Here is a 14,760-nt window from a genome sequence, read left to right as displayed (position 1 = left end):
CTTTAAGTGCTTTAACTTGATGCTATAGAATCTAGTGTGCTGAGGATTTTTCCAGTAGACGTGGATATTTTTAAGGTGAGCAGCAGCTTGCGGTAGATGTGAAGTAACTTTAGGTGGATACTGGTGACATGAACCTCGTCCAGTAAGAGACTGGTGAAGAAATAAGGAGCAGAGTACCATCACCACCATTACCACAGAGGATTAAGATGAATGTTACACACTGCAAGCTGCCGGGCAAACAAAGGAGTAAAAATCTGTGGCTAATCTACGGCTCAGGTCAACATATTTACAGGTGGGGAAAAACTGTCTGTAGCCAATTAGAGTTTTTATATTTTCTCAATATTATCTTTTAATTTTCTAGGAACTGACTGAAGTTAAACTCCCACCACTGATTTATCCTTTAACTCAAACTAAAACTAAGACTTGCAGTGTGTACAGACGCCCACGGTGCCCTTTATCTGCGAGTGTCCTCCACAAGAAAACCCCGAAAGCAGGGCGACGATCCAGCCAGCTCAGCCGAGTTCGAGGGATCTCACCTATGGGTGGTGGAGGAGGTGGTGCTGGTGGTGCTAGTCCGGCTGCAGGAGGAGCAGGTGGAGGTGGTGGAGGAGGGGGTGGGGGAGGCGGAGGGGCTCCCGGAGGAGCAGACATGGGTGGGACTGCAAGGAGCGTTAACATTAGTTGAAGCAGGAACAAAGTGCGTAACATTGCTGCCCCTGCTTCTTACACAACATCATCACAGTTAGGAACTCTTTGGGTACCAGGGGAGCACTCCATTTTATTTCCCCCCCTTTTTTTCCTGCTCACTTCTACACACTTCAAGTGTCTCCATGGCAACACGCTTGCAGCAAGAGCTTCTGTTAGCCGTGTGCTACTTGGCCTGATCCTGATGCTGTAAGCAAGAAAGCTGCTGCAGAAAACGTCAACATGTCTTTCTCAGTTTGACTCGGCTGTAAAAACAAGGCACTGTCTAAGTCACGCTGTCGTGCAGCATGGTGCAGCTTGCATCGAGAGTTTTGTGGGTCTTAAGAGTTCAAATGTAAAGCAGTGGGCCTCACACAGCTTGGCCTATTTACACAGTAGGATAGAGAATCAGCTGTGCTTAGAACACAATGGGCCTCAATAATCCCTGTCTGGTAAACATAGGCTTTGTGTCGTGCAGTCCCACTGCAAATAACTGCAAATAGCATGTTATATTTAAACGTGCCTTTTAGAGGTTTAAACATCCATTTTATAGGAATGTTTTATAAATAAACTTGTTGCCTGATTTTTGTAGGTTAAATGTTGCTTTTAAGTAGGCTTTTTCCTTACAATTATAAACAGATATGCTCTTAGAAGTGCGAGCAGCTTACAGTAGTGGTGATCCTGTCATTTAATTTATGTACAACGTTAGCTGGCTGAGGCTCAAACAGCTGTGCACACTGCAAACAGCGAAGCTCTGCATTCTCATTTTTCCCTGCCAATGTTTAAAGAGTGCTATCTCAGGTTTTACTCGGGTCAAAAATAAAAAGATTTTTCGCCATTTAAATGCCACGTTTTTCATGTATTCTTCTAAGGGCAAAGAAAATCCCCTGTGGACGCATTCAGAATATTAGAAACCAAACTGAATGTCAGTAAATAGGGCAGGTTTTATTACAAAGTGCCTGATGCTGGATCACTGACAGTGAGAGACTGGTCTGCACTGCTGTCACTGTAAAGCTCACCTGGTCCAGAGTTGGGGATGGAGGGTGTCGGCACAGCGATGGGAATGCCGATTCCGCTGCTGCCGCTGTTCTCCCTGCTGCCGCTGCCCCCACTGCTTCCACTGAGGACACAGAAGAGAAAGAGGACAATATTCAGGGCGACCTGCTCAGCAAGTGAAGCTGCAGATGCAAGGACATCTTCTCTGCTCATGTCCCATTTACTATTACAACACCGCAAACCTCAAGCTCTGTTTCCCAGTAATGCTGCATATACTCCAGCATGTCTTTGGTCAGAGTGTTAGGACTAAGCTGCAGGGGGACACCCAGCATAAAAAAAACAAGGAAACAGAATTAGATTTAGTATTCCAGGATTTAAATAGATTAAACTGTAAGATATCCTCAGATGTTTCACAGTGATCATCATCAACCACCAGCTTCGAGTTTTGTTTGATCTTCATGATGTGCATTTAGTCTGCAGTGTTTTAGTTTTTGCAAGCAAATGGGCTACAAATATTAAAAAATGTTGCAGCTGGAAGTCCGCCTGATGTAGAAAGCACATCATATGTTAAATGTACTTTGTTTTTCTTTTGCAAATATGCAGGATAAACCAAACACTGATGTGTAATATCAGAGTCAGTTACAGCCTCTGGTCATAACATTTTTACATCCATTCATATAACAGCTGCTCTGATCAAACACAGGTCAGTATCTTTGCCTCTGGATACTTACATACGACCATAACCTTCCAGTCAGGATGTATAGATTTGAGGATTTCCGTCATTTGTTGCAGATCAGGTTTGACTGACGGCCATTTTTAATGCGTCTCCTGAAATGCTGTTCAGTTAAGCTCCGGGTTCTGGCTGTGACACTTCAAGATGTTCACAGATACATACCTGTATTTTACATTGAGTCGCCATAACCTATGTTAAAAAACACCCCCTCAGCATGATGCTGCCACCACCATGCTTCACCATTGGAACAAAACTAGACAGACACACAATGCTGGTTTCATTGGACTAAAAATAAAAACCTTGTTTCTCACGGTCTTGAGTTTTTTTTAATAAAACAAAGTCTAGAGGAAAGGACGTGTTGTTCAGTCCAGTTAGTCTGCCATGAAGCCCTGACTGCTCGAGCTCGATACTGATCTATTAAACTTGGTTCCATTTTCAGATTAAATATTTCCAGCTTCTCTGATAGAAGTATCCTATCAGACCTGGTGGCAGTATTGGATTTTAGAAACACTGCCTCTGTGCAGGATGTAGGACATGTGAAGGCAGTATGTATGTCATCTCTGCAGTAAAAGCTCAGTTTCATCCTCTATGTGACCTCGGGGCTTGTAGAGCAACAGTCAGGCCAACTAAATCCCCCATCCGCTGTCTCTCGCTGTTTCACGCTGCTCTTGATCCTAACTTCTCTTTTCCCTCTTTCATCTCTGCACTTCAACCCTCCCTTGACCTCTTTCTCTCACGTCTTCATCACCTGTCTTCCCCAAAAACCCTCCCAGCTAAGCCCCTGCTCGCTCCCACCTCCCCCACGTTTCTTTATCCCTTTTCCCCCATCAACCCCTCCCACCCTTCTCGCCTCACTTATCCATGTCAGTCACGCCCTCAGGCTTTCTAGGCCCAAACAACAGAGGTTACCCCCCTAAAGGATGATGGTGACAGTGGGAGCAAAGTGTCTGTGGGGGATAAAAGCCAAACAATATCATGTCATCCCTCTTTTGAAGTGTACGCTGCACTTCAGCCCACCCCAGCGTGTTTTGGATAAATCCATCCTAATCCCTCTAAAACTTACCCTTTCGGTTGCTAACCCATTTATCTCTCCCCCAGCTTTTGATTCCTCCATCATCCTCCTTTGTTTCAAAACGCTGTGAAGTTAAAGCCCTCTTCTCTGTCTGAAGCTCCTCCTCCTCACCTGTCTTTTCCATTCAGTATCTACATAGCATACAAACTGTTCATAAATCAATCATTAATGACACGCAGCCAGGCTTGAATAAAAATACACATATGAAGAAGAAGTGCTGCTGTAATCTCACACGGATAAGAAACATGATTACAGCTCAGCTCCTCAGTTACCAGTAAAAGTTTAGGAAGGTGGTTCAGGATAAGCACAGAGAATGAAAGTCCTACATGAACAATTATTTTAAAAATCATCTCTGCTGGCCGGTTGTTTCTTATAACGCATCGCCTGGGGGGAGGCGGCCCCCTGTATGTGACAAGTCCCTGAAACCTCTTCATTAGCCATTTTAGATTTAATTATATTCTGTTTATCTATAGAAATGTTGAGCATCTTGAAGCAAGTGCTGATACAGAATAACTAAAAGCAGCTGAGAGGTTCTGCTTTTCCTGTGCAAATTCTACGAGCCTACAAACAGGCTTTGAAAATCTGATGAAACCTCTATGATGGTCATGTTTATTATTACTCATGAATGAGCTATAAATACATTTTAAAGCATAACTGAGGCTTTATAAAGCTTCATAAATGGCCAAAATCTTTCCTAATATAAACAACAAACATAATGTAATGTTGAATTTAGTTTAATACACCAGCAGTCAGAAGTTTGGATGCATTTCTTCATTATGTTTGATGGGAAAATGAGTCCAAACTTTTGACTGGTGCTTCATCTTAGTGTCAAACTGACAACAGTCACCCAGTTATAAAGATGCATAACAGACTAGAACACACAAGCTTTTTCCATTTCAGCTACTTCACAAGTCTGAACCTAAATAACACACTTATTCTTGACTTTGAGAGAATCACAGTGTTTTATGAAGGAGAATTATTTGAATGGATTATTTTAATGATCAGAAATCATTAGGGGGGGTGTCTTGGTTATTTTGTAATGTGATGGCGAATTTTTGGGGGTATTTGATTTTGTTCTGATTATAAAATGTTCCTGCTGGTGTACAAGGCTCTAAATGGTTCTGGTCCAACATCTGCCTCCGCCACATCAGCCACCAACACTTAGTTAAAACTAAACAAGAAGAACCAGCGTTTAGTTTTTATTCTCCTGATATCTGGAACAAACTACCAGAAAACCTGAAGCCTGATCCTGAAAACTCTAATTTACCTTCTCACAGCTTTTAATTATTTTTTTTTCTTTTCTTTTTGAATATATTTACTCACATGTGTACACTGATAGTGATGATGATGTATTTCCCATTGATGTCTGTTTTATATGACCCACTATGTATTCTGTTGTCTGCTGCTCTATATTTTAGAATTTGTTTCTATTTATATTTATTCTGCTTTGTTTTAATAGTTCTATTATTAAAAGTATTTTTAATATTTCTTTTCCACCCTGCTGTAATGCTTTAAATGTTTTATGTTAGGCATTTTTTAGTTGTCTAGTGCATGAAATGTGCTGCACAAATAAACCTGGCTTGCCTTCTTAGAGCTAACACTAAATATTTGTCCCAGTCAGAACTCAGAGCATTTGTGAGCTTACTGAGTCACCTTACTAAGTCGTAACCCAAATGAAATAAACACAGAAATGTTCCCCTTTCTCTCTCTGATAACTTCCTGATAAACTTGTAATTTTTAAACAGCCTAGCTGTATATTTTATATTTCTATATTACTTTTTTCATATTTCAAATCACTGTATCGACCATGTTTACGTGTAAACTGGAGATTTTGTGAAAGCTGAGGAACATCAGTCTGTGGTACGGAATAGAGTGTGGTATAGGAACTACTTGTAGGGGCTGAGGATTTAACTAAACTACTATATTGGAGTAAATATTGACTGGTGAATTACCAAGAACTCTTATAAAGTTCAGTGTTGATTGTTGTTACAGGTGATTGCATCTGCTGTGGTCACCATAGAGCAAAAACGCATTTATTAAATCCCACGACAGCTTTCCATGTGTGGTATATTTAACTGGTTATACGCAGCACTTGTGTGCAGAAACAGAGGAATTTCATTAATGCAAAGAGTTGAGGGATGTATGAGGAAGGTGAGGAAGACGGCTGAGGGAAGTTTAGACAGAAGAATTACTTTATGTCGTATGGTGTGCTGCATGGACCAAACATCACATTATCTTATGTACATGCCGTCGTCGTAGTCAGAGCTGATGCAAAACTCTAAACCAATCCTGACTGCAGTGACATGACAGTAATTACCAGGATTCTGCAGAATCTGCAATAAAGATGTTTTTTTTAAACAATGATACCGGTTTGTGAGAGTGTAATCTATATTCGATAATAAGAGGGAACATACAGCAGGAGGCTTTATTGAATTCAGACCTCAGCTGAGGTTGACAGCGACTGATGAGCTGAATAAGCTCCGCCGACTTTGAGCCAGTATAATCAAATAGCGATGCTGCAGCAGTATCAGCTGAGGATGGGGGAGCTGGACAGCATGGGTCTGTTAAACGGACGTGGTCTTCTTCGGCTTGGTTACAGTGCTGAAGAGCCAAAACCCTCACATTTCTTTTGCTCCTTCCAAACACATTAAACCAGGAGTTAGAGGAAAGAAGTTGAACAAGAAGAAGAGGAAAAAAAACAGTTATGTTATATTTATGAGCATCACAGTCAGCACAACAGGCTTTTTAGCTAATGGGCAACTTCACTCACATCATAACTCAAATTTGATGAAGGCACCTCCTGCTTTCTGTGCTAAATTTCTGAAGGAACAATCCCTGAGTGGAGTGTTGAGGGTTTCCACGCTGCAGCTGACTTTATTTCAAAGGCTTTTACAGATATTAATATCAGAGAGGATCAGGCTGTGGTAACAGCCCCTCCAAACCTTGTCAGACAAATGCCGGATTTAGTGCAGCAGAGTGGAGGAAGAGGTGTGAAAGTGCTATAAGCTGCTGAGTTAAAGGAAGAGATTAGAACTACCCAACATGAAGGCGACCGGTGTTTTTGGAGAGATGCATTTCACACGCTATTGAAACCCTAACATTGTACCTAGTGCTCAATTTAGAGGTGGAGCTGGAACGCTTACTCCACTTTTATGTGTCAAAAAAGTAAAAAGAAAGAGTAAATTCTCCATGTGGGTTTCAATTAAAAGTTGAGGATTATCAGTGGGATTTGGAGACTTTTATCCACAAACTTTATCGTGCAAAAATTGAAGATTTTACCAGCAGGGACCTGTTAGGTCTGACATGATGAAGTTCCAGAGTTACTGTACTTTTCCTGCACAAATATGTACATATGTTCACTAGTTTTCCATCATATTATTTTTTTTATTTTTTTTTTTTTTGTTTTTTTTTTTTGTTTGTTTTCCATCATATTATAAAATCGGTATTTGATTCCATTACTCAGTGTTGATGAATATTTTGTAGCATCTCTGTCGCTGACTGTAGTGCTGCGCTGCATTTTCTAGATTTCCTGCACCTACTACAGCATTTCTCCCTGGATTTCTCTCTTGGTTGGCGCATCTACTGGAGTTCATCCAAAATACCTGAAGGCTATTTACTAAAAAAAATCCTAAATGTTGAAGCAATGTTGACATGTTGCCTGTGTGCTACGTTACTGGAGAATTCAACAAAGATGGCAAACCAAAAAACTTCAACTTCAAATTTAAATGAGATTTGCAGCATCAAAATGAGAAATGAAAATAAAATGAAAGTCAAGCAGGTTAGTGTCTGATGAAGTCAGCTATTCAATATTATTCAATAAGGATAAACTTGTTCTTTAATTTTTCTTATCCCATATCTTAATTAACACACCTGTGATCCCGTTCCTTGCACCTTAAGCCCTCCCCCGACAACTCGAGAGGAGGAATGAGGATCCTCAGGTTATTTTAAACAGAACTCATTTAAATATGATAAACAACAAAGAGCCCAGTTTTGTTCCAAAATCTCTTCCAGGTTATGTCTTGACATTTTAAGAGAAAAAAACATCGCGCCCGTCTTGTACATTTATTGAGAAAACCGTACTTCTTCTCCCTTAAAGGCGACCCTGATGGTCACCTGCATATCGCACAACTGAAACACTGAATTAAAAGCCAGCATTTTAAAACCTGAGCAGCGTTTGAAAACAACTTCCTAATCCCTGTTTGGTTTTCTGAAAAAACAGAATGATCAGTGTTTACAGAAACCTTTTAACTTTGATGTTAAAAACAAGGTCATCACGTAAAATGAGGCATGCAACATCACACCTGCTGCAAAAATGTGTGTGCAAGAATTTGCTGCATTAATGGAAAGAAAATTGCATTGAAATGAGTCAGGGCTACTCACTTCGGTCATACGAGGGCCACAATCCAGCAGGTTTTCAATGAATTCCTGCTTCAACACACCTGAAATTTAATTAAATGGATCGAACAGCCAATCACAGTGACTCATTAATTTGAGTCAGGTGTGTTGGAGCAGGAATACATAGAAAACCTGCTGGACCGTGGCCCTCATAGGACTGGACTGAGTATCCCTGATATAAATGTACCAAATGCAAGTGCTTAACATGGCCTGGTGATGTGAGAAGATCTATTAATGTCTGTATGAATATCAAAATAAGACGTGTCGTCTTCTTAATTAAATGAATCAGTGAACTGAAGCAAATAAGAGATTTTATTTTTGTTTGTGTTCTGAGCAACCCATGAAGTGAAACTGTCCCAGATAAGCTTAACTTATTTGAAACTCTAAGATGTTATTTACAGTAACAGTTTTAGTCTTGTTTTCTGAGTGTTTCTACCTGTGTGTGCGTTGCCTCTGGTTGAGCGACGCCGTGCGTCCGGGGCTGTGCTGGCTGCCGATTCGGGCAGGGCTGGTCATGTAGTCATTGGGCACCGTGGGTGGCTTCACTGGCTCCAGGGTCTTATAGGGCGTGTTGCGTCTGTAGCAGCCGGAAAAAAAGTGGGAATAAAAAGCAAATAATGATGAATGAAAATTGAGAATGATTCGATTTCAGTGCAAATCCAGAGCTGATCAACGGAGTGTAAATCAGCTGGATGCTGCGTGCATCATAATTAATATCAGATTAGTGTCTGTGAGCGATGCAGAGCATCCAACGATGACTGTCATAAAAGTTTAAAGAACATTTTTTTGCATCAGTTTTAAATAGACAAACCAAAATCAAAGAAAGACAAAAATGGCTTGTATCATAATATACTCGGGCATTTTAAAGCTTTGTAAATTCATTAAATAAAAAAGCACAAAAGACATATGTTTACACCATATGTAGCGAAAGAAAAATGAAGATCCTACCCAAGAGTGCCTCGCCCTGACATGGGAGGGCTGGGCGGCTTCTGCGTTGGCGGAGTGGTCCTCGATAGTGTTCCAGCCCTGATGGACTGATTGTTCCCATGTTGCTGTGGTTAGGAAAAAAAAAACAAAGACTCATTTTATAAACAAATTCCTTCAGTCACAGCAGCCAACAAGTACTAATGTGACTAAAATAAGATGTTACAGGCTTCCCAAAAGACAACTCAGATGCATTATTTGAGGATAACATAATCCCATCAACCTAATGTTTCCCTCAGACAGATTTCATTCAACAGTCTTGAACCACTAATTTCCTTATTTTCTGCACAGAAAAGCATGAAAGAGCTGCAGCAGTTTATTGAAACATACTCAGTTCTTTGGCATTTTTTTAGAATCTGGGTTTGTGTTAAAATATCTAAGGATATTTGTACAGTGCCGATACTGTTTCTGGAGATGTGAGTTGTCTGGGAAGTCTGGAAGGTTAAACGCGACTAACAAACATTTAAGGGAGAATTACACAACATGAAAAGTAAATGACAACATATACAGAGACAGAGGCAGAGCTAGAAGGATTCAGGGGGCATGTTCTTCTCTATAGGGACGACTACAGGTCGGTTAACATGGGAAACGACAACATTAATTACATGGAGATGGGTCTGAAAGGGAGTTTAACTGTTAAGTGTATCAATAATACAGTGGAGGAAAATGGGTCATGTGACAAATGAGACTTACCTTGGCTTTTAGCCACTAAAATGTGGGCGAAGGAGGAAAAAAAACAAAAAGAGGAGAGAGACAGAAAGAGGGCATGTCAAAATTGCCACACTGAAACCCATCAGGAGGAGTCAAAGTACAAGCCACGAGAGAAAAAAGATCATTTGCTGAGTAAATATTTAGCAAGACCTGGAAGGTTGGCAGTCGGAGGAAAACACTGTGGCTTCTGACTGTTGATCCCTTCGCTCAGAGCCACACCCAGAAACAAGAGTCACACTGCAGGAACCTCCAGGGTTGCTCAAATGAAACTGATCGACAAGTCAGAAATGTAAAAATGTGCCTTAGCAACAGAAGAAATCTGAGTGAATGCAGCGCAGCAATAACTAGCACCGGTTCAGGTGTCAGCTGATGGCAGACAGAGTCCAGAGTCCAGGACTGGAAAAGCAGTGAGGTACATCTGCGCTTTGACAGCTATAAAGTCAACGCAGCTTCTCCTTAAACACTAGGACACCAGAACAGCAGCATATTTCCTCATTTGAAAAACATGCAGCTCAGATGAAAATGATCAATTTCACGTTCAGATCTCGCTTCCCTGTCAGAGCTTGACGAAATGCCAGAGTCTGCTTTCCTTATCTTGCTGGCAAATACTGTACCTCTGTTCTGCTGAGCAAACCAGGCTGTCGGTCTGGAAATGTTTTGGTGATGAATTATGGACAAACGGGTTCAGATGAAGGTCACTGTGAAGTTCAAGAAGGCTTAGCTTGTGAAACTAGGATCGTTGTCATCCAGCAGAGTTTATAATTGATATTTACACTCTGAGGACAGTGACACTCTCAAAATATTAAGTTGACACCTAGCAGAGCAGCCCCCCATCATTAAAAATACAACATTTATCTTTTTTTAAAGGTGGATAAGTAGGAAGAAGTAATGGAACAAGGAGAAGCGACAGGAAGCTGATGAAGAGGAAAAGGGAACCAATTATTATTTCTATTATCATCATCTCTGCCATTATGGCTGTAATTATTTTTAGACTATGTCCTTATTAATGGGCTAATATTCTGATCATTGAAAATAATTCAATTTTTCCATCTACTGGAATAAATTCACAAATGGGAAAAGTTTGGGACATCATGAAGCTTAAAACTTTATTGTGCAAAACAAACTGGCCTCATGTTAACCTTGTCCAGTAGTGGCATCTGGGATGCACCATCACATGTCAGTAACATGTAGTTACCAGTTAATATTTGTGATTTATTTATTTTATTTTTAAGGAAAAATTGACACTGTGTTCCAGTTGAAGACCATCTAGACTGTTATGAGCAACAAGTCCAAAGTCAGATTGTGTGTCAGGCTGAATCAGAGCTCTTAGCAAAGCTCGTTTACAACTTCTCTGCTCTAAGTATTTATGCAGAAAAGTTGACACTTCAGAGCAACATATGCTGCCTTCGTATCCCATCTTCTCCAGCAACACTCATACATTTTTCAACAAGACAATGCAAAACCACATTGTGCTTTACAGGCTGCATAGCTGAGGGAGAGAAGATAAAAAGGTACAGGCCTGGCCTGGCGTGGCCTGGTTTGGTCTGGCCTGGCCTGGTTTGGTCTGGCCTGGTCTGGCCTGGCCTGTAGTCCTGACCTTGCCCCACTAGATTCTGTGAGTGTAAAGAAGCCGGCACTGACACTTCTATTCAATGACAAAATTAGGCCTTTTATAGTAATTGTGTAAACTCCAAACTGAGACGAGGCAGAACGTTGAATCTAACTTTACCGCCTGATGTCATCATGCCTGGATTCCTAAAAGCTCCACTGACTAGATTAAACATCATCTGACTGGAAGAATAAATCTCATCTGTATTAATTCTAAAAGGCATCATGTCGCCGACCGGGTGCCTTGAGATGCAGGAACGTCCTGATCTGTCACTTTTAGGATTGCTGACATGATGCTGCCGTGTACAGATAATAATCCGATTATTCTCTGGATGAATTTTGCCCTCTTCTTGTGCAGCACCCCCGCCTCCCTTCTTGATTCCCACAAAAGCTCTTTTTCTAAATTATGTATGCAAGCACTAAATGCTCCTTTCCTTTCCGTTTTGTAGGTGTTTAGCAATGCAAACTTTGTGTAAAACCAATTCAACATTCAGGCCAACGCAAACCCAACGGCCGATGTAAACTGAAGCTAAAACACATCATTTAAACTCCCATTACAGTATTGATTCTGGTCAATAACTAAACCGTGTCTACAGAAGAGCCCACCGCTGACAGCTGCCATCACAGATGCTCTTTGAATTAATATGGAGTATTGACATCAAGTATCGATCAGTTCTTCGGGCTGTGACATGTGCAGATGAGAAGAGGTGAGTGATGTAGGACCGCTGCATGCACATGTGTGTGTGTGGGTGTGCGAGTTTCCCACACTTACTGACTAAAATGCAGCATTCATAATGACACTGAAAGGAGAAAATCCAGAGATTAGGCCTGGTGTAATGCTTGATGTCCTTAAAATAAACGCAGCAGCCAGGAAGCAAGATGGTTTCACTAAATTTCTAATATCATATGACTTCCTCACAACTCGATCTTATAGTTTATTTTGCCCTGTAATTTACAACATTTACATTCCTATCCATTAAAAACACTTTTTTTCTATTATTCTTCATTATTATATGTGCTCAGGAAAATATCCTTAACTGACTCAGAAAACAATTCTACAACAAATGGCAAAATTAAAATGTTTGACTGAAAGTAGGAGTTTAAGGTTTATTAACTTTAATGCATACATGTAAATAACTTAACTTTAGAGTTTAAAACTCCAGTAAAAATTGCTTCGCTCAAGACAATTAGCTTAGCCTAGCATAAAGGCTAGAAGCTCACCGACACAGAAAAATACAAAAGTATGCATGCTAGGCTACACGCCGAAAGAAAGAACACTTCCAAAGACACATTATAAGAACTTAGTACTCATAACTCCTGTCCTGGTTAGGAACTGCATGCAATCAAAATGTTTCACATCTCATTATTTTGACAAAAGGATTCAAAGTAATCCTCTACAGAGTATATTGAGAGTGGCACCATGGCTTTTATCCTGTCTTATCAGGGTAACACTATGGGACGGTAATGGTGGGCCTCTAATCCAATCTGTCCGACAGCTGCAATCGATTGGCTGATTGGTGGAGCAGACGACGTTCAAGAGGGAGGCTGGATGTGGTGAAAAATGCCTGCAGCTATCAGGAAATGATGTCATTGTCTGGACAACCTTGTGACCCTAAAAGAAAACCTTAATGGAACATCAAAAAGCCTCTTCCCCACCTTTTAAACTGAGCTGATGTCCAAATACCTTGAGAACAAGATTACAGTGGCCTGAGTGCATTTAAACATGCCTCATAAATTTGTCTCTGATTGCCTTTTTCACAACACACCAAGAATAGGGCCGCTGTGTGAAAGCTGTATGATGTAATCACTTTTTAGTTCATCTCCACCCCCGACCAGTTCCCACCAACCCACACTCAACATATTCCTGTAGGGTCAGAAGAGGTGCTTACTAAAAGATGAAAGAAAAGCACAAAAGATGAGATTGTGTGTGAGAAAAAGTGGGAGAGAGAAGAAGGGAGATAGGAATACCTCTGGCGAGAATACAAGGAGGGGGAAGGGAGAGAGAATTAGATGTAGAACAAGCAAGTCGAAAACTGAAGAGCACCTAAACTGAACTGAATCTGAAGCAAATCTGCTCACCTTAACACCATGGCCAACATCATCCAGGACATTGTAGTCAATAGGCTTCCTGATGTACCTGACCGGCCGCTCAATATTGGCCGGCGCTACGATCTTATGGGTTCTCGCCGTGTTCTTGTTCGTGGTCAAGATCCCGATCTCCCGCCTGGCCACCTTCTCTTTATGGATGTCCACCGTCTGTAAAGAGTGAAACACACGCCATTAATGCCGCAGTGAAAAATAAACCAAACAGACGTGCATCTCAACATGGATTCAGTCAGCTCATCATGCAGCATATTAAGAAGGTTTAATTAAATCAAGGGGTTGTGCTTTTCATCACGGAGGTCCTAATCTTTTTACGAGAGCCGGTGTGCAGTAATGAAACGGTGGCACGAACCAGGGCTGCTCAGAATAGTGACAGAGGGAAGTACATCTGAACATTTCTGGCCTCACAAATTGCTGTGATGACCCAGAACGCCAAAAAAAGAAGATTATTCAGTTAATTATAAGGTTAAAATGTGAGTTTGAGAATGAAGAGCTCAGACAGTCTGAGATTCTTTTAGAGGAAAGAAATTTTTTCGCTCTGTCCCGACATCATTCTCTCACAGATTTCTATACACTGAGAAGCATCTCGTTCTTTTCCAAGAGGCAAATACACCATTTATAATTTCTGGGATCAAGACAGTTTTCCTACTGAAGCTGCACCACTATTTGATTAATTACCCATTCCTCTTTAGAGTAAATTACTTACTACACTACTCATCAGGAGTTCCCAAAGTGTTTGATAATTATCAATTTATAGGATTCTTTTAAGATTTTTTTACCGCAGCGACTCACTTTGAAAATACAAACTTAACAATATGAACTCTATATTTTTAGAAACTTTGTGCTTTTAACTACAAGTATATTAACTATAAATCATCCTCAAAATTCAGTCAGAAAAGTCCATAACTGCAGAGAGACTGGACGACATGAACCCATGTATAAACCACGTATACCAAAACTTATTTATACTATAATAAAGAGAACATTTGTCATTTGTATTTCGCCCCATCAGCAGCGTCATCTATTCGGCTTCTCTACCTCCATCTCTGCTCTTGTAATTCCTTAAAAAGCTTTTCTTGTTTCATTTCTGTTATCATACAGCACAATGAGCCAGAAACAGACTAAAATAACAGCAACTGAGGCGGCGTTTGCTGCTCACACATAGCAGCGGGTCTGCTGGGAACGAAGATGTAACGGAGGAAAACTGTGATTTAGCCACAGTTTGTCCAACACATGAAAAATGAGCTGCTTTAAAAAGTGTGGGCAAAGCCACTCATGCATGAGGAGAAGCTGTTAGTCGTTGGGAATTTGTCATTTTACAGCAGAGAAGGAGTCATGAGAGAGAACATGAAAACAGCTTATTCTGGTCACACGTGTCTGATTTGAGTTCTTTATCTTCAATGGAAAATATTAGTCCATTATAAGGTAAGAAGTTGGTATATCGTCCATCTCTATAGACTCTAGAAAAAGATTC

The 14,760-nt window shown here is 40.7% G+C and overlaps 1 protein-coding gene across 11 annotated transcripts in view; it reads right to left on the bottom strand.

Moving 5' to 3' along the window:
* abi1a (abl-interactor 1a) overlaps window positions 1-14,760 on the bottom strand; it is a 50,709-nt gene that overhangs the window by 8,372 nt on the left and 27,577 nt on the right. For 3 of the 11 annotated variants that reach the window (XM_041969012.1, XM_041969004.1, XM_041969008.1), the window contains exons 3-8: window positions 13,263-13,439; window positions 9,558-9,572; window positions 8,829-8,932; window positions 8,317-8,457; window positions 1,704-1,804; window positions 537-659 (exon numbers count right to left, since the gene is read on the bottom strand). In XM_041969012.1, the coding sequence (XP_041824946.1) occupies window positions 537-659; window positions 1,704-1,804; window positions 8,317-8,457; window positions 8,829-8,932; window positions 9,558-9,572; window positions 13,263-13,439 (661 nt within the window). Of the gene's footprint in view, window positions 1-536; window positions 660-1,691; window positions 1,805-8,316; window positions 8,458-8,828; window positions 8,933-9,557; window positions 9,573-13,262; window positions 13,440-14,760 lie in introns of all 11 variants that reach the window. The other 8 variants (XM_041969013.1, XM_041969006.1, XM_041969010.1 and 5 more) reach the window with 4 other exon arrangements.

The sequence above is a fragment of the Melanotaenia boesemani genome, chromosome 18 (assembly GCF_017639745.1).
Source record: "Melanotaenia boesemani isolate fMelBoe1 chromosome 18, fMelBoe1.pri, whole genome shotgun sequence".
Classification (NCBI taxonomy): domain Eukaryota; kingdom Metazoa; phylum Chordata; class Actinopteri; order Atheriniformes; family Melanotaeniidae; genus Melanotaenia; species Melanotaenia boesemani.
The sequence above is the reverse complement of the archived record's forward strand: the minus strand, read 5'-3'. Positions and strand labels throughout refer to the sequence as shown.